Source organism: Chelonia mydas, chromosome 9 (genome assembly GCF_015237465.2).
Source record: "Chelonia mydas isolate rCheMyd1 chromosome 9, rCheMyd1.pri.v2, whole genome shotgun sequence".
NCBI lineage: Eukaryota > Metazoa > Chordata > Testudines > Cheloniidae > Chelonia > Chelonia mydas.
In genome coordinates this window covers 91485499-91504146 of record NC_057855.1, presented here as the reverse complement: position 1 = coordinate 91504146, position 18648 = coordinate 91485499, and the positions used below count along the sequence as shown (strand labels likewise).

The 18648-nt window shown below is 39.8% G+C and overlaps 1 protein-coding gene across 10 annotated transcripts in view; it reads left to right on the top strand.

Moving 5' to 3' along the window:
* Nucleotides 1-366: 366 nt before the first annotated feature.
* Nucleotides 367-18648, top strand: part of AFF2 (AF4/FMR2 family member 2) — a 405287-nt gene continuing 387005 nt past the window's right edge. For 2 of the 10 annotated variants that reach the window (XM_043522588.1, XM_037909514.2), the window contains exon 1: nt 367-682. In XM_043522588.1, coding sequence (XP_043378523.1) covers nt 636-682 — 47 coding nt within the window. In that variant the 5' untranslated portion in view covers nt 367-635. Of the gene's footprint in view, nt 683-3437; nt 4914-14038; nt 14201-18648 lie in introns of those variants that run through there. The other 8 variants (XM_043522587.1, XM_043522583.1, XM_043522586.1 and 5 more) reach the window with 7 other exon arrangements.

Sequence of the window (18648 nt, the reverse complement as noted above, 5' to 3'; positions counted from 1 at the left end):
GCTGCGCCTGAGGAACGCTGCAGCCAGCGGAGGGGGGGATGCTGGCCTGAGTCAGGCCCTGGGCATGGTCTTTGGCAGGCCACTTCCATCTGCACCCCTGGAGGTCGGGGACCTGTGTGTGTGTGTGTGTGAGAGAGAGAACCAGAGCCCTGCAGCCTGCAAAGAGCAACCAGCCCCTGTCCGCAGTGACCAGCCTCCCCCAGCTGTTGGAAGCCCAGCGCCCCCCAGGGTGGTGGCTGTCAGCCTCTGCCAGATCCTCGAGCTGATAACGTGCTGGCTCCATGTCGTGGCTTCTGGCTGCCCAGGCTCCTCCCCTTGTGGGGGGTGTGTGTGTGTGTGTGTGTGTGTGTGTGTGCGCGATGCTGCTGCCGCCGGTGCTCTGCCTGCCTCTCCCAGCCAGGCTGCTGGCGGCGGCCGGAGCGAGCAGCGGCGGGTTCTGCGCTGTGCGAGCAGCCTCCAGCCTGGCTTAGTGCGAGCAGGGGGGGGAGGGTGGGCCGGGGAGGGGGGGGTGGGGTTGGGGGAAGACAAGTCACCTTATGCAATTGCTGCCTATGCTGGCCGGCCACTTCTAGCCCGGCTGGGGAGGGCAGGGCAAGGGGGGGGGGGCAGTTCTGAGTCTCCCCCATCAGATCGGGATGGATCTATTCGACTTTTTCAGGGACTGGGACTTAGAACAGCAGTGGTAGGTTTTGATTTTCTTTTTAATACCAATATTCGTCTCCCCCCCCTTCCTCTCCCCCCGCTGTATTTTAGCCTTTGTTGGAAGGATAAAGCTCCCCCCCCCCCCCCCCCCATCCTTGCTCACTTGCTTAAACCACCTACGGATTGTGGCTGGGTTGTGACTTGCTGTCGGGAAGTGGGATGCGTGGCTGTAATATACAAGGACTTTTTTCTTTTTCTAAGACTATTGATGGTCCAAGTTGAAGGAGTGCAGTGGAAACGGGGTGGGGGGGATTGCCATGCATTGATGTTAGGGAGAAAAGCCATGCCTCCCCCATCCCCCTGCTCCTGGTGGGTTTTATTCATTAACCGCTTTTGCATGCCTTTGACTGGCAGGGACACCTAGTATTTCCTTGGATCGATGGGTTAAGTTGGATAGATGGGTGGCTAAGCCTTGCAACGTTGAAACACAACAGAAACCCAGCGAATTAAAGAGGGAATATTTTTTTCCCCAAGATCGTGGCTTATCTAATGTACTGTTTACTGCTGTCAGTGACAGTATTCCCCCTCATTATGAGAAATGCCACTGTAGTTTCCCTGAATTGCACGGTTTAAGTATGTGTGTGTGTGTGTGTGTGGTTTTTTTTTAATTTTGCTGCTGTCCTATTCAAAGTAAAGCATTATTATTGAAGTTAGTCTTGGAAGAGGAAAGATCAGTCCCAGGTGATATTTTATAATAGGTCTGAGGGTTTTTTTTTTTGAGGGGGGGACAGTTTAGGTTTTATTGCTTGGCAAATGGGCACCCGCCTTGGGAAGGTTGGTGCATCAGTCTAAAATATTGTAAACTTGTAAAAGAGTCAATGTGGAGGAATTTTTCAGTGGGTGACCAGTGGCAGAAAAGTTGTAGGTTGTGTAGTATTTAACTTTTGTTGCTTCACATGGTCTGTTAATAGGAATATGATTTTTTTGGTCTTTGTTGTGGCATGGTGCATGTTTTATTTTTCTCTTCACTCAGAATAAATTAGTTGCTTTTTTCTTACCGTGTCTGATAGAATTCAAAATTGGTTACCGGATGATTACATATAGTTAGGCTAGCGTGCAGTTTGACAACAAGGAAAGAGAATAAAATACTGTATTTGCAGCCCTCATCTCTGAATGCCCATACAGACGTGTATGTCTGTGCACACTGCATATTCTGCACAAGGGTTCACTTTACTTTATTGATATTTTAAGCAATGCCTGTGAAAAAGAGCATATCTTTAGCTAACGGCTATCATTGTGCCAAACATATTGTATCTGCTCTAGTTGAAAACCCCAAATAATCAGAACTCAAATACCTGTCACGTTTTATTTTACAGCAATTTAGAAGTAAATCCTCGGAACCATAAATTATACTATATCAATATTAATCTGTTAGCAGGCGTTTTGGATCTTGTGCTGTGTTTTACCAGCTCTGCATAAACCAGAGCTTTATGCGTTAGATCGTTTAATAACCATGCTGCTGTTGTTTAAAAAGTAATAATCACAATAAAATTAGTGCTCAATTAAATATTAGGCTCTGCACACTATCTTTACTCTGCTACACTAATTTATTTTGCAGACAACTGATAACCACTGTATTACTATTCAAATAGTATTTGCATACAATTTGCCTAATTTATGGTGTGGGTAACATCATTAATTTAATAGAAGCTGTTACAACTGAATATGTGGGTGTAGTTCAAATACTAAGTACATTGCAGATATTGAGTTTAATGTTTGTTTAATAACTTATTTTCATCTGAATATGGTCTTATGTACATTTAGTGATGTCCCTCCCCTCCCTTCCCTCACAAGGAAGGAAAGTCTTGTGTCTCCGTCTTTGCATAAAATATTAATAATATATTTCCTCTTTTTCTATGGTTGTCATTCACGTGACTTATAGTGAAAATTATTGTTTTAAAAGAAATCTAGTGTTCTTAACTCAGTGGACCCTAACACATGTTCTACTTTATGACTGTGTTTGTTTCTAAGTATTCTATATCTATGCAAACTCTATATATTACATGCTGTGTACTGTGTGGATGGATATGTACATTCACTCAGTTTGATTACTTACATGAGTATGGCAGGCTGGATTTGGCCCATATATGTGTAATTTATGTACATGTGTATAAAATAATGTGTGTGAGAGAGAGATACACTTGCAGCAGTAAGGCAAACTGGATTTAGCCCATAATTAATTGTGTATGTGTGTGCGTGAGTATACATATATGCAATACTGTATACATGTGTATAATTATATGTATTGTATATATGAACATAATTTCATTTATATTACCACTTGTCTTACTCAGGCAAGTAGTTCTATTGTGTGAATAAAGAGCTGGATTTGGCCCATCAAAATACCTACATACAACTCTCTTGCATGTGCACACAATACAATGTGTGTGTGTCCATAAACACATAAAAAGTTGTGTGTGTATATATATATATATGCAATACACTGCATATATAATATTTATATGCAAGTATACAAAATAATATAGTATGTATACTTATGCACATGCTGAAGTAGTGCTTCTCATTTCCTTTTGTTTATAAATTTACATTTCCTAAAATAGTGTTTCATTATTATTTATAAGGCCAATAAGGATCCAGTCCTGCATTCCTTGCACCCCTAAACCTTTCATTGATCTCAGCTGGAGTTTTGGGCTACAAAGAAGGCAAAATCAAGTCCAAAGAGTGAGTGTGTGTGTGTGTGTAAATTATGTATATAAACAAAGTGAGAGTACAAATATGGCAGAGCATTAGTATTAACCAGTGAAATATGAAGATTGACAGTCATTTGAATGGTCATATGTATGTAGCAGCGCTCATAGAGGTGTGAAGGGTGTGAGTCTACCACTAATCACCATTTCATCAGCAAATGACTCCAGAATATTTCGAAGCATCCCAGAAAATGCTATTCGCATTTTTATTTTCCCTCCATGGGAGGTATCTCTCTGTAGTGACTTCTCCTCGGCTACTATATCAAGAACTGTCAAAGCTGTAAAGTGTGCTGCCAGGGGACATGTTCTTAAATTCACTTGTGGCACTCAGCCCAATCAGTGGGAGAGCTACCTGGGTAAAAACTGCAGAATCAGACCTCCAGTGTCCTGTTATTAGAGTCCTCACAGTAGCCAGTAATGAGGATTTTTGTGGAATTTAGTAAAGAATTTAGTTGTTGGGTTCTTGTGGTTATTTCTATTTTTTTAAAAAATATGTGGTTCAGAGTTAATGAAATGTGCAGTGGAAGGTCAAAAGTGCCCCAGAGGCTATCACACCAGATTTCAGAAATAGGAGAAGAAGAAAACAAAAACCACCCCCCCCCCGCCCCCGCGCACCTTTAATAGATCTAAACTCTGGCCAAGCTCAAGTCTGTTCAGATTCCATAATGTTCACCTGGGTTTACATTTAATATGCACTATTCTATGAGAGGAGAAGGGAAGGGAGAGAGAGAGAGAATGAAAAGCTTGACCGGCTGTGTGCACCAAGGAGACCATTTGCTGTTAAAAATCAAATTTCTTCTTTTAAATCGTTTTCCACACTTGTCTGTGGTAACCAAGTAAATGAAATCTTGAAGTGTCCTGGGACCATGTGGCTACATTTGAACCTGCTTACTGAAGAAGGAGGCGATGCTATTAATCAACTGCTAGCAAACAAAAAAAAAAACAAAAACAAAAAAAACCCAACCCAATAATCCCAGGATATAGAACCAGCCTTTCAACACTACAAATAACAAAGAGATACATTGGTTATGTTTTACTTATTGTCATTGCTACTATTATTTTTAAGTCCTTCAAAAGTAGCAATATAAGAAGAGGAAATCTATAAGAAGGAAAAATGCACATTCAGGTATATAAAATTGCAAAAGGAAATAAAATCAGCAGGTAACAGTATAGCAGAAGCTGCATGGCTCTGATAAGGGAAGACTTCATGCTGCAGAGAAACGAACCTCTTGTTTTTACTTTTTATTTTATGTATCACAAGTAGCCTAATTACAGCAAAACCAGCAAACTGCCAGTTATACAGGAAGAGGCTTAAACTCACTAAACTGTTATATAAATAGAAAGTTCAAAGGTCTGTTTGTGGCTGACAAAGCTGAGAACAGGCCATCTGTGGGCCAGGTTTCTCTGCTGTATGCCTGCAAAAACATACTGCATGCCCCAGCAGCATGCACTTTCAACGTATTTCCTCAACCTGGAGGGGGTGATCCTGCTCTCCAGACAAAGGTGAACTGTTTCAGTCTCAGCCTGTGACTTTTTGGGGTTTTATTTTTATTTATTTATTTATTGCCTTGTGCTGCTGCAGAAGACCTTTTCAGTTACTGTTCTGTTCACAGAGGTCTTTAATAGCTTGTTAAATAAAAACATCTTCTGAACGTTGAAGCAGTTTCTTAAGGGAATGTGTGAAATGGAGTAGATAGATCCTTTTATGAATTGGGATGATTTTTGTGGGAGTTTGAACAGGGAAAAAAAATAAAATGCTGAATGAGAAGGTACAGGCTTCGATTTCCCCCCGCCCCTCTGTTAGAAATATTAAAGTTGAATTGCATTTGTTTTCTGGATTTCTGTTACAGGCATCCCACAGTAATTCTTTTGAAAATGTAAGAGGATGAATTGTGGGACTATGGTAGGTGGGCGATAGGGATTGGAAGCTGTCAAAACAAGCAGCTGTGAGAGCCCAAAAATACGCTTTGGGCCAAATCCTGCACTTCCAAATATCCTGACTTACAAAAATTCTGCCCTGGTTTAAGAATGTGGCCCTTTGTAAATCTTGAACTTGCATCCATCAGATGAGGCAAAATTATGATCACATTTGAGAAATCAGTTTAACAACATGTGAATTGTTTTGCTAATGACTCATTCAAGAATTTAATGACTTTTTAAAATAGACAAATCTGGATGGAGAACAACTGTTTCAGAAATGATTCAGCCATTCCAAAGCCAAACAGAACTTCAGAGCATTTGTACACCTTGCACATGGATGCAAATTGTATTGTTAGGTTTGAGATTTTTTTAAAACAGATGACTTTTATAATGCAAGCCCTTCTAATGGGATCAATCAAATGGTGTCTGTGCCTGCTGTGTCTGTGACAAAGAATGTCACTTCAACCTGGAATTTAAATAAATGATTTGATTGGAAAACGTGACATTTTGTAAAGTATCCATTTAAATGAATATACAGAATGATCTGTTAAATGTGAACTGACATTCTTGGTCTTCACTTCTCAGAACTGTTGCACTGCTCTTCAATCCTAGGGGTGGCATAATGAAAGTAGTTCTTGCATTTGAAGGACCAAATCCTGCTTTATTTAAATTAGTAGCAAAACTCCCATGGACTTACATGGGACAGAAATTGGACTCCAAGGCCAAACAATTGCACTTGGGCCTGATTCAGGAAGGTACTTAAACATAGGTTTAATTTTAAGCACACGAGTAATCCCATTAAATCAATGGGATTGCTCATGTGCTTAAAATTAAGCGTGTGTTTGAGTATTGAATTGAACCTTGTTCGGTCTGGAGACTGAGTCCAAAGAAGCAATTCTTTGTGTGGTGCTTGCTGGAGGAAACTGGTGCAATATTTTAATGCGGAGGCTTAGTGTATCTGCCTCTTTGCTTCAGTTCTACACTTGTTTGTCATGGTTGCACACATGACTGGCAGTCAGAACCAATGCAAATCTTAAAACTTTAAAAAGAACAGCTTCTTAAGTAAATTGATTTAGAACATGCCACAAGAGTCCTAGAGACTGGCCTATGATACCATGGTGGGGAGTATGCAATAAATGTCTACACAGATCCAATCCTATAAAACCTCTGTATGTGGCCCTTCAATTAAAATACCTAGAAGTTTGAGGTGTAGTGGGCTTGCAGGATTGGGCCCTTACACCCATATTATACACTTCTAATCAATAAGTAATCAAACCCATCTATGTTTTCCTCAACATGGGCTTGATCCGCACCCACTGAAATTAATAGAGATGCTTCAGTGGGCACTAGATTAGGCCCTATTATGGCCAAAAGCCAGATCTCATGAAATGCAGAACAACTGTCTAAGGCCCTGATTCAGCCAGCTACTTAAGCACATGCCTGACTCTAAGCATGTGAAAAGCCCCCTGGAAATCAATGCTGAGATCTGCTTAATTTAAATAGTAAAACATTTTTAAAAAGCCTCTTCTCTCAATTGTGGTTTTAAAAAGTAAAATTTATAAAAACAAGCCAATAAATACCCTTGGAGAACTAAAATTTTGCAGCATCTTTAGTTTTTAAAAAGTTAAAAACCTCTGCATGTTTAATGTGGGAGGGAGCGAATCCCATAGCACATCCAGCTATCATAACCAGACATCCCATAAAATAGTTTCACAGCAGTGACTTGATGGGAAAGATGCTTTAAACATTTCATTATTCAAAGAATGTTCTGCATTGGTGCTTGGTCTTCAAAACAGTTGTTTAATTTGTTTTAATATCTCTGGCCACGAATCCTCTGGCCTAATGATCTACTGGCTAATGGGGAAAAGTAGAGACAAAAGGAGGACATAAAATGGAGTGGAGAAAAAGTAAAGTGGGATCATGTCAGCAGGATTTTCAGCTCCACTTCACAGAACTTCTTATGATACGTTGAGCTAACCAAAAATATGTACAAAAATTACCAAGTATTTCATATTAAGTTTGCATTGTTCAACCAAGTTTGTGGTAATGATCCACGTCTGGGTGTCTGGTCTGGAAAATACTTCGCTAAATCTTGATCCTTGAAAACAATAGAAAGTATAGTGCTTACTACTGTGAGCTGCCCTTTGATTTCGATGGGAGGACTTGTAATATTCAGACTACATGTAATAGAACAGGCTTGTAGGTTTCGGTTCGTAATGCTGACAAATAATTTGGAGCTAGAAAGCAGGCATGAGAGGGAACCAAGACTTCCCTCTGTTAACTTTCCAACGACTACAAATTGTACTTGATCAGGAAGAGGCTTTTTTTTTCAGCGTAGACATAGCAGATCCACACCACGAATTATTATGCCTGTTGAACAAAGTCTAGCCACTCATTTCTTCTTCTGTAAAATTTTATAACATCTTAATTAGATTTTATGTACGTGTCCAAAGAGTGACAAACCGTGCTCCACTGTGAAGGGCTGACTCTCTCACCAGTTGAATTTCTTTCTGTATGTGAGCTGAGCTACTAATTTATATCGACGGATTTAAAAATCATCTAGGGGTCTTCATTACAGAATTGAGGATCATATTGCCGCTAGAATCTGAGAGTATCCTTGATGACAGTGAGAGTGTCAGATATTGTATACAGTATGTACATTATGCTTAATTAGCAACAAAGGTCAATGACTGAAACTGCTCAGTGACTCAGATGCCATCGTGGTAGCTGGCAGTTCCACTGAGGTGTGAATACGCTACTCACTATATGTTTGTATAGGGGAGTAGTGTTAACAAACAGTAAAGAAGGGAATGGGATAGAGATAACCAGTTTAAAAATCACTGGTTCCATCGGCAAACATTACAGCAAATTGTATGGTTTCAGAGTAGCAGCCGTGTTAGTCTGTATTCGCAAAAAGAAAAGGAGGACTTGTGGCACCTTAGAGACTAACCAATTTATTTGAGCATAAGCTTTCGTGAGCTACAGCTCACTTCATCGGATGCATTCAATGGAAAATGAGTCTGATGAAGTGAGCTGTAGCTCACGAAAGCTCATGCTAAAATACATTGGTTAGTCTCTAAGGTGCCACAAGTACTCCTGTTCTTTTAGCAATTTGTATGTGGCTGTGGGTGTACATGGTACTTCAAAATAAGTAAACCCTCTAGTTTTCATTGCTGTCAGCACTTACTATCGAGCACAGTGCTTATTACTCAAGGTAGTAATCACTTTACTCTGTACTAAGAGTTTTAAGGATCCGGCCCTGGTTTAGTATTTTCCTTAGTAGACATCCAAGCGTTAGGCCAGTACCCAGTGATCAGGCCAGCACCCTACTTAGTTAACAGTCTCAAGGTAGGAGCAGGTAAATACTTTACAACGGTAGTAGAACACAATACAGGCTAAATGCATGGTGGTGTGTGGCTTTTATAAAAAGAAAGCTTTCACATAGAATAGCATATTTCCTGTCTGTCACATTTTTTAGTCTCAAGATAACAGACCACTGTCTACTCATGAAACCTGGTGGCTTTATTAAAGAGAGGATCTCAGCCATAAATATTCGTTTGAACACTTGGCTTTTGGTTCGTCTGGTTTGGTTAGGCCTGGCCCAACAACTGTATTTTTAAACTGTTGTCGTAGAGGCATTTCTTCTTACCCTTTCCAGTATCATTGACTTTGGTCATTGCTTTACTAGCAAGCTAAAATCGCAGTAGAAAAAGCAAATAAAACCCTCAGAAAATGGGGTTCCTTTAAACATAAAAACTAGGCACTTTTAAATTGTGACGAGATTGCAATTTCCCATTTTATTTTTGTGAGTCATGCCACAAGAGAATCTGAGATGCTGGAGCAACGCGGTAATCACGTATTTCTGTTCCTTTCATGAGGCGCATGTATATTTGAGAATATGGTAGTCAAGATTTTTCAGAAGTGACTAGTCATGGGTGCCTCCGTTTTTCAGGGCCCAATCTGAGAGACAATTTCAAGCGGCTTGAAATACTGGGGCTTGAAAGGTGTGAGCTCAGCACCTTCTGAAAATCAGCCCTCTTTGATTTGACCAGTCTCAAGGTGGGCAACAAAATCACTAGTCACTTCTGAAAATCTTAGCCTGTTGTTCTTAATACTGGGAATTTCCCCCCCAGTGTCTTTAATTTGACACACTAACAAATATTCTTCCCAATGTTTTCTGTCAGATGCAGTGATCAGGAATAAGTCTCTTTATTTGAAAGCGATAAAACTAGTTGGAAGGATTCTGATCCAATCCCATTAAAGACAATAGGAGTCTTTCAGTTGATTGTAATGGGAAGTGAATGGGCCTTAGAATAGCTGGTCCATGGGAAGGCAGACTTTTTAAGGATATAGTGCATGTGTACTAAGTTGAACACTTTTGTAAGTCTTCTCTGTGTGACTGGAGAATAGAAATTGGAGTTTATATTTACTCTAAAAGCAGCCTTTGATTTTGATGACTTTGTTTCAGGGTACTGTGCAAGGCCCATGCGTTTCACTTGGCCTTTGAAGAGGAATAGGTGGACTGAGATTGTGGGTGGGGGTGGAGGGTATGTTGTAGGGAAGGATGTTCTTGTGGCTAGGACATTAGATTGGGATTCAGTTACTCAGTGTGTGACCTTTGGGCAAGTGATTTAATCCCTCTGTGCCTTAGTTTCCTGTCTGTAAAATGGGAATGATAATACTTAGTTCTTATTATACACTTTCCAGCAGTAGATCTCCAAGTGCTTTCTGAAGGATGTAAGTATCATGGTCCCCATTTATACAGATGGGGGAAATTCAGGCACAGAGAGGTGAAAGGATTTGCTCAAGGTCACACGGGCGGCCAGTGATAGACCAGGAATAGAGCTGAGGTCTTCTGAATCCCAGTCCGCTGCTCAGTCCATGCCACCATGTTGCTAATAGTACTCTCTACTGCACTGATGTGTTATAGGAGAAATTCCTAAAAGTTCATGCATGAAATACTAAGGTGGTGTGGGGCAAATAGGTACCTAGACAAATAAGCTAGCTGTAAAAATGTATCTTATAAAAGAGAAGGCAGAATTCGGACTGAAGAGAAGGAAGAAAGATGAGATAAGAGAAAACATAGTTGAGTACACCCACCATATAATATACGTGACATGCATGTTTTATGTGGCCTGCGCTAACTTGGACAGTGAATGGTGGTATCTTTTTAAGGCAAGACAATTCTTTCTTGCCACCAGTCTTGTATGGAAGTTTTTTAAATGCTACTGTGGCTGAAGAAAACGACATGCATATGACACTGAAAATTATATCCATTCTTTCTTCAAGCCAGCTGCCTTTGTTTCCGACAGGCTTCTGCCTTGTCGGTTAACCTAGGGCTTGGGTTTTCTAACACATATTATTAGATGGAATACATTTTCTATTTATAACACTTGAGGATACTAACTACTGCATTGCATTTAGCAAGAACTAGCAAGAACAGGTTTTATGATATAATTAATATAGAAATTGCATATTATTCATCATACAAAAATTATTAGTGAGGTTTTCCCACAAGATTCTAAGGAAAAGATGCAGCAAATGATTCTGTGGTCTTCATCTGTGTCCCAAAAGAGTAGGAAAAGTTTGGAAATGTGCAAATGCAGTTTAAATTCATTACTTTTGTATAGTATATTTCTAAAATTAAAGCTAAGATGGGCTTTTAGTGCAGGGAATGCATTTTGGTAGATAACAAGAATATAATTTTAAGGTATTTGTGGAGACCATTGAGAGCATATTTATCCATAATCATCTTCATGTGCCCATGGTGTAACTGCATTTAGGCCAGTGGAGTTGCACTAAGAGGCTGATTCAAAGGCTATTGAAGATGATGTATGTTTTCCATTCACTTCAGTGGACTCTGATCAGGCCCTAGGAGTCTCAGATCTCTGGACTTGTTCACCCCTTCCAGTGGGAAATCTTCTTCAGCACCTATAGATCCCTGGCACCCACCCCCTATTTTTGCCCCCATGCCCCTCAAAGCACCATGGGAGCTGAGCTGCAGTCTTCTCCTGTTGTACCGTCCTTTTCTCTCCCATCTCTCTTGATGGGGGAAAGGGCTTTCCCTATCTTGGGGATGGAGATTGTGGAAAGGGCTATAGTGTCTGAAGACCAGGGAGGAAAAGGTGATATTGCTACAATCTGTTTCCATCCAGCCACTGCCCTGGCTGAATACTCCTCCACAACCTGCCAGCTCTCCATCCTCTATCCCTGTTGGAGTCGTCGGACCAGGAAGAGAAGGCAATACTTCTGTGAAGGTGGCTGACCCTCCCCAATGTTCTCCACACTGGGATGGGAGGATCTGCACGTGAGGGTCCCCTTTGCATCAAGACAAAGGTGCACGATTGGACCCTGTTACTAGACAGCAACAATTACTTATGATAGATGTTGGAGTAGAAAAATACCCATTAGTTCACCCATCTCCAGCCCATGTCAGGCTAGCACAGTCTGGGTGGCTAAAGTACATTTTGTAAGCCTTCACTGGAGCCTGATTCTGTTGTCATTACTCATGGAGATGGGTCCCATAGTATGTAACTCACACGGAGAAGCATCCAACAAATGTGTCTGGATCTTGCATAAGTTACACAGATTAGCACAGGAATGGTATATTTTGAAGATATATCAGACCTACATGGGGAACCCTACATTCAAAATGACCCTCTATTACAAATACATAATTTAAGTGCATTCTGTTAGCTGCATTTCAACCAGTAGTATCCTATGGTTTGTTTGTTTTTCTTTTTTTAACAATTCTCACTTGTGTAAGCTTGCACAATCTGACTGCAAATTCAGCTGCAAATGATTAGAGGTCTCATCAAAATTGAGGCAGACTGGTGTGTTTGGTTAAGATTTAACATCTTTCTAAGTAATTATAATGTAATGTCCGTATATAGTCTGTCTGTGGAAAGAAAGGGACACAAATGATACAGTTCTATTGCATCAGGGCTTTTGTAAACAATTTACCGTTAGTCATATATCTGAAGCAAAGGAGAGAGGATTGATAAACCTATTCCAAAGGGCTTGAAAAGTTAAAGTGAATTCTAAATGTAGATTAGGAGAAAACCATGACAGCCAAGCCAGCATTACCTCAGTTGATTAATTTATAAGGATACTGGTCAATGATTTTAACCAACAGCTATGCATAGTAGAATCCTAATGGGATCTGTCTGTTAAGATTACATAAAGTAGAGCATTTGATTTATTTCATAGTTTTCCAAAGCTCCACTTTAACTTCGTACAAATAATGCATTAGTCACACTGGATAAAATGGCATATTGAATCAAGTTGTGATTTTGTCTGCTTCTCATAATCTGATTTTATAAAGAATTAAATCTGTTTTAGTAGTTTATTCATATCATAAAAGAGATTGTTGGTTGAATGAAATCTTTACATCTGCCACGTTCTATCTCATTAGAAAAGACCCTCATTTTCTTCTCGTCTGTTTTTATCCCCAAGAGCGTCTGTGTGTGTGTGTATATTTTCTGTACATGTTTGTGTATTATAATGGCACTGTATTTGCAAAAATGTGGTAAAGGTGACATCATTATTTCTAGTTTCAGGGTCGGGGATTGTATCAACCTAAGGGTGTAAAAATTTACTTGAGGCTAAAACCTGACAAAATATCCACCCAGGAGCAAATGAGATATGTGTGGGTAATCTTTTTTTCTTTTTTTAATGGGTTTTGCATTTGCTAACCCCCCCATGCCCATTGGAAGGAGAGCGTGCCTCCAGTGTTGCTCCTCTCCATCCTGGTAGTTTTACCAGGACCTCCTGAGAAGTGAAGGCATGGTATTAGTTAGCCAGGCCATTCTTGCCACGGATCTTATCATCAGAGATGAAACTGTCGGAAAAGGTCTTTCCAAAGGCATTGGTCAGAGGTTTTTCGCCTGTCTTGTTTCCGTTGACGACCTGCTCCATCCAACATCATGGTCTCAGTGTTTACTGTTGTAGGGAGTACAAAAATATAGGAGAATATATTTTTTCCCTTTTTAAAAATGTGATTCCTTGTGCTCAGATAACTAGAAAATGAAATTAGATGGATTTGTTTCTTCCAGAAGTATCCATCTGACCCTTTATTTACAAGATGGACAAAGTCGAGCAGTTTTGTACGTCTTGTCACTCATTTAATCACATATGAATGGGCATGTATTATAGAAAAATGTACATGAGTATATTTATATATAATACAGATAGCTACAGATGTGCACAAATCCTGATTTGCGTGTGTGCATTAGGTGATTTGCCCATGTGAATTTGAAAATCTGGACTCTGTTTATGTAAGAGAATGAATACATGATGGCGTTCAGCTTAGAAAAGAGACAACTAAAGGGATATGATAGAGGTCTATAAAATCATGACTAGTGTGGAGAAAGTAAATAAGGAAGTGTTATTTACTCCTTCTCATAACACAAGAACTAGGGGCCACCCAATGAAATTAATAGGCAACAGGTTTAAAACAAACAAAAGAAAGTCTTTTTTCATACAACACACAGTCAACCTGTGGAACTCTTTGCCAGAGGATGTTGTGATGGCCAAGACTATAACAAGGTTAAAAAAAGAGCTAGATAAATTCATGGATGATAAGTACATCAATGGCTATTAGCTAGGATGGGCAAGGATGGTGTCCTTAGCCTCTGTTTTCCAGAAGCTGGGAATGGGCAACAGGGGATGGATCATTGATGATTACCTGTTCTGTTCATTCCCTTTAGGGCACCTGGCATTGGCCACTGTCGGAAGACAGGATATTGGGCTAGATGGACCTTTGGTCTGACCCTGCATGGCCGTTCTTATTCAGTGGCATAAAAATTTATAGCGCATAAGAGCCATTGACCTCCCCTCCTCTCCCAGAAAAGCAGCCCTGGTTCAGCAAGGTATGTAAGCATATGCATAACTTTAAACATGAGGATTCTCATTTTCTTCAATGGAACTAATCCCACGCTTAAAGTAACGCACGTGCTGATGTAACTTACTGAACTAGGGCCAAAAGGAGCAATAATGTTTGGAAAAGGTGTATAGTATGTCGCATGTGAGCTGTCATTATGACTGGGGGAGGAGTTGTTTTCGCGTATCCTATAAAAGGCTGAAGTTTCCTAGCTCCCTTGTGTGCACAACCCAGAGTTCATAGCTGCTTCCATCTTTGAGTTTTCATTTCCTCCCATTTTTATTCCATTCCATAAACCACGTAGGGCCAGATTCTGCCACCCTAAATGGGGCTTCTCATAGAGTAAGGGGCTAACCAGTGTGAGCCAGGATGGCAGCTTCCAGCCCTTTATTAGTTGCTCTGTTAGTCAGAGAAGCATGTTAGCGTTCTGAGAACTTCCTGAGATGAAACATCGAGATCTTCATTCAGATTTTTCTTTTGTCGATGGTGGTTGCATTTTTGATTGGACCCTGGCTTCTGGTTGTGACTCACGTTCAAACATACCTGGAATCTGAATGGGTATTTTGATCTGAAATTTGAAGTTTGCCTCCTCTCTGTAAAAGGCTGATCTAAGAGTCTGCATCCAAATATTCAGGAACTTCAGTGGTGTTGAAATCTAGTCTCCGGACCCTCCATGGGGAATCGCACAGGTAGACTTGTGTGGTGATCACGGAAATCGGAGAAGCGCTATGCAAGATTCCATCCACTCTGAGTTCAGGATTGGGGCCGAATGTTGATTTAAATTGTGTAACTTTGGGCCCATCTCTGATTCCAACCGGGCATTTTGAAGACAAGACAATACAAAAACAAACTAGTCCTATGTATTATTTTTCCTGAAGGTTCATTGGATCAGATCAGATTATTTGCCTTTTGCCTGAGTGGCCATCTTTTCCTGAGACAGAAATGCTTTTGCTGCTTGACAGTGCTAAGTCCTTTTTGCTTTAATTGTGTTTTTGTTGAAACCGAGAAGATACGTGTGGCTTTTCATAAATGTATTTTTAGTTGTTGGTAAATTCCCATGACGTGGAACATTTATTTAAAGACAGCAGTGTTTGCTGAAGCATAGGGGCTCCCAAATTTGGGGCCAATTGTGTGGCGAGTGTGAATTGGTTTGTATGGTCAGGGAATTGGTTTCCATTTGCAGCTGGTGAATGAACAGTACCTTAATTTTCAGTTAACTGGAGCTGGCCTTTATAGCGACATTACATTAAATAATGTATTTTATTTCATTGATGTTTCTGAACTTGCATTAAATATATGTAGTTGAAGAGCCAGGAACTAGTAATATAAGATGTCAGTTTTAGCACTGTGTTGCACGCTATTCTCTGCATTTATACACATTTTCAGATGCCAGGGATGTCAATCTGGCATACTGTGTGAGCCATATATTCTTTTTTTTTTAAGGGTTATAGATTGCAAAACAACTTAAATATAAAATTATTTTAAAATTAAGAAAGCATTCATTGTTCTTGTATGTTGTAACAGAAGCTTCATTTTGTAAGGGTAAAAGCAAGGAGCTAATTATGCCGAGTGCTAGTTGCTTTCTAGTAATACGAGTAGTTATCCAAACTATTATGCAGCAATAAAATGTGGACTAGTGCAAAGTTCTGTTGGTTAGTTCACAAATTTTTCTCTATGCTTGGTCCTGTCTGATGGTCGATGCAACAGACACAGCATACGTATTTAAATGTGATAGAACAGAGCCTTGCTGTGTGTTTTCTGTGAAAAGCAGTGACTGTAGCAGCTCTGAATAAACAGAAAATGGCCTTTTATGGGCAATTCGTTGCATTTTATTTGGCAGCTGTTTCTCTTTAATAGGATTTTTTCAATGTATTTATTGTATTTTGTGCTGGTGAGGGGGGAGAGCTGGAGCAGCAAATTCCCAAGATTTGAGCGGCTTTTATGTGCTTTTCTCGTTTTGAACAATAGGAAAATATTGCTGTATTAATTACTGTTGTGCCTTATTGGCAAAAATAAAGGTATCCTAAGGTATGAAATTACTAATATGGCAGAGGCTTTGATTTTCTCATTAGCACAGAATCTGTTCTGGTTCACGAGCTCATTGTCGGCATTTAAATAATAAATAGTCATTATGACTCGGTAATGACTAATAATAATAAAAATAAGTAGGCATTTGAGTGTGCATGCAGTCGGGCATGCTCCCATGTTTATCAATAGGTAGGATTGGAAATCCCTCAAAATGAGCCATTTCAGCCTGCCCATTGACAGTTTCTTAGATCACTGCACAACTCACATCTCCATTGGAGTGATGGCATGTAGATGAGCTACGTACAAGCACTCTCATCTTTGCGTGTCGGGAGCGAAATGTTAAGGTTCTCACTTGAAATGGAAAATGTACATTTCTTCCATTTAGATACTTGTGTGTGTGTCTCTGTGTGAGAACGGACCATTAAATATATCGTTGTTCTGAATTCATGAAAACATCAAAGCTTTGAATTTTCCTACCACAGTCTGTCAAGCATAGTTTTAGAAAAGTAGCCCGAATGCACCTTCCCTAATTCAGCTCAGTTTGTGTCAAAGTTTCCCCACTTCTATAGATTCTAGTCTTAAACATACAAAAACGAGGGAATCCAAAGTTAAGGCTCAAAATCCAAATCAACTGTCAATTTATAATGCTCTCTGTCATGTCTGTTAGGGCACTTGCAGGTATGATGTACTATGCATAAACTTCATACTTTTGCAATTCATAAGTGATGCAGGACAAATTAAGGACAGTGCCTTCCTGCATTTGAACCCCTCACCTTGAATTTCTATCCCTTTGTGGGACAATATGTAGAGAGACTTTAGTCTCTCCATAGTTAAAGTGCCGGCATGTTTCATTATTTGCCCTGATTTTAGCTTTCATCCCCAATTTAGTTTTGACTAGCAACACTGGTTTGGCCTGAACATTTTTCTAGGTGTGTTCTGTGGGCAGTGGCGAATATAATTCGAAGTCTGAAAAAAATAAAATCACCAACTAGATTCTAAGTTGTAGGTAATTAAAACATTTCTCTGCCTGTAATTCTGACTTTTTTTTTTTTTTAAACATTTTTATGCCCCTGTAGCTCAAAAGAAAATCAGGCCACTCATAGCTGGGAACCTAAATGAGAATTTGGGAGTCTAACTTCAGGTGCCCAAATTTGGAAATTCTGGCCAAAATGCCGAACTTTTTTGGGTGTCTCTAGCTACAGATCATCTTGCTTGTCAAATGTTGAACGTTACATGCAATTAAATACCATTAGTGTGTTTAAAAAAAAAACCAAAAACAAGCCAAAACAAAAAAAACCACAAGAACTTGTTCTTGTGTTGAAGCAAAACAGTTGGGCTGTGGATAAAGCCAACAGAAATCAGTAAAGCAAGTAGTTTATCAGCACATGACCCGAAACGTTCTTAAAGTGATCTGTGAATGGCAGCTACCCTAAATCTGCTTCTTGTCATAGTAATTTGTCTGGCTTAAGGGGGAAGTGGGTCTCCTTGGCAATACAAGAGTAAGTGGATGACCATGTAAGATCAGATCGAAGTCTCTGGCGGTAACGTTAACACTACAACAAAGTGCTTCTTTGACACCGTTTCTGCTGCTGCCACTGCTGTTAATAAGTGTGCTAATTATCGTGAACCTGATAAGGCTTATATTAATTGTCTGGATTAAATGTAAATTCTGGTTAAATAGAGAATAGTTTAACAGTCTTAACAGGTGTGGGTTTGCCTAGCTGCTGTTTTCAATGTAAAAACATGCATTTAAAGCCTTTTTTTAATAACTATCTCTATTTTTAACCCTTGCAGCAGATTTAGTGAGGTTTTTTAAAACCTGTTCAACACCTAAGACTTCTCCTAACATTGTCAATTTATTCTTCCCCCCGCCCCCATATTCCAATAAGTGATTATCAGTTTGTGTCGTTAAATACAGTATGTAGCCCTAGCATTTCCAATGGATATAAAGAGCCCAGCAGTGACTTTGGACTCACGTTTATTGGTTACCTATGCATTATCGTAGTGCCAGGTAAGCTGTTTGGATCAGGGACTATTCCTTGCCATATGTTCGTACAATGCGTAGCACAATTAGGCCTAAGCTGTTTGGCCTCTAGGCACTATCGCAATATAAATGTTAAATAATAATTTAGTACTGAAGAAAATAACCCATGGTCAATCTCCTATGGTTGCCATTGGCTAGAGCTGGAGTTGTGGTTAGAGCAGACTTCTTGGTTCTATTCCTAATTCTACTTCTGACTGTGCGGTAAGTCACTTAATACTAGATATTATTGTATCCATGTTGCAGCTGTCTGGCGGTGTTGCAAGCATTAATTAATTAATACTTAATAAATTTTAAAAAAGCTTCATGTCAATGCAAAATAAGATATTAACAGTAAGGTATTATATTACTGCTTGACATGAGGACAT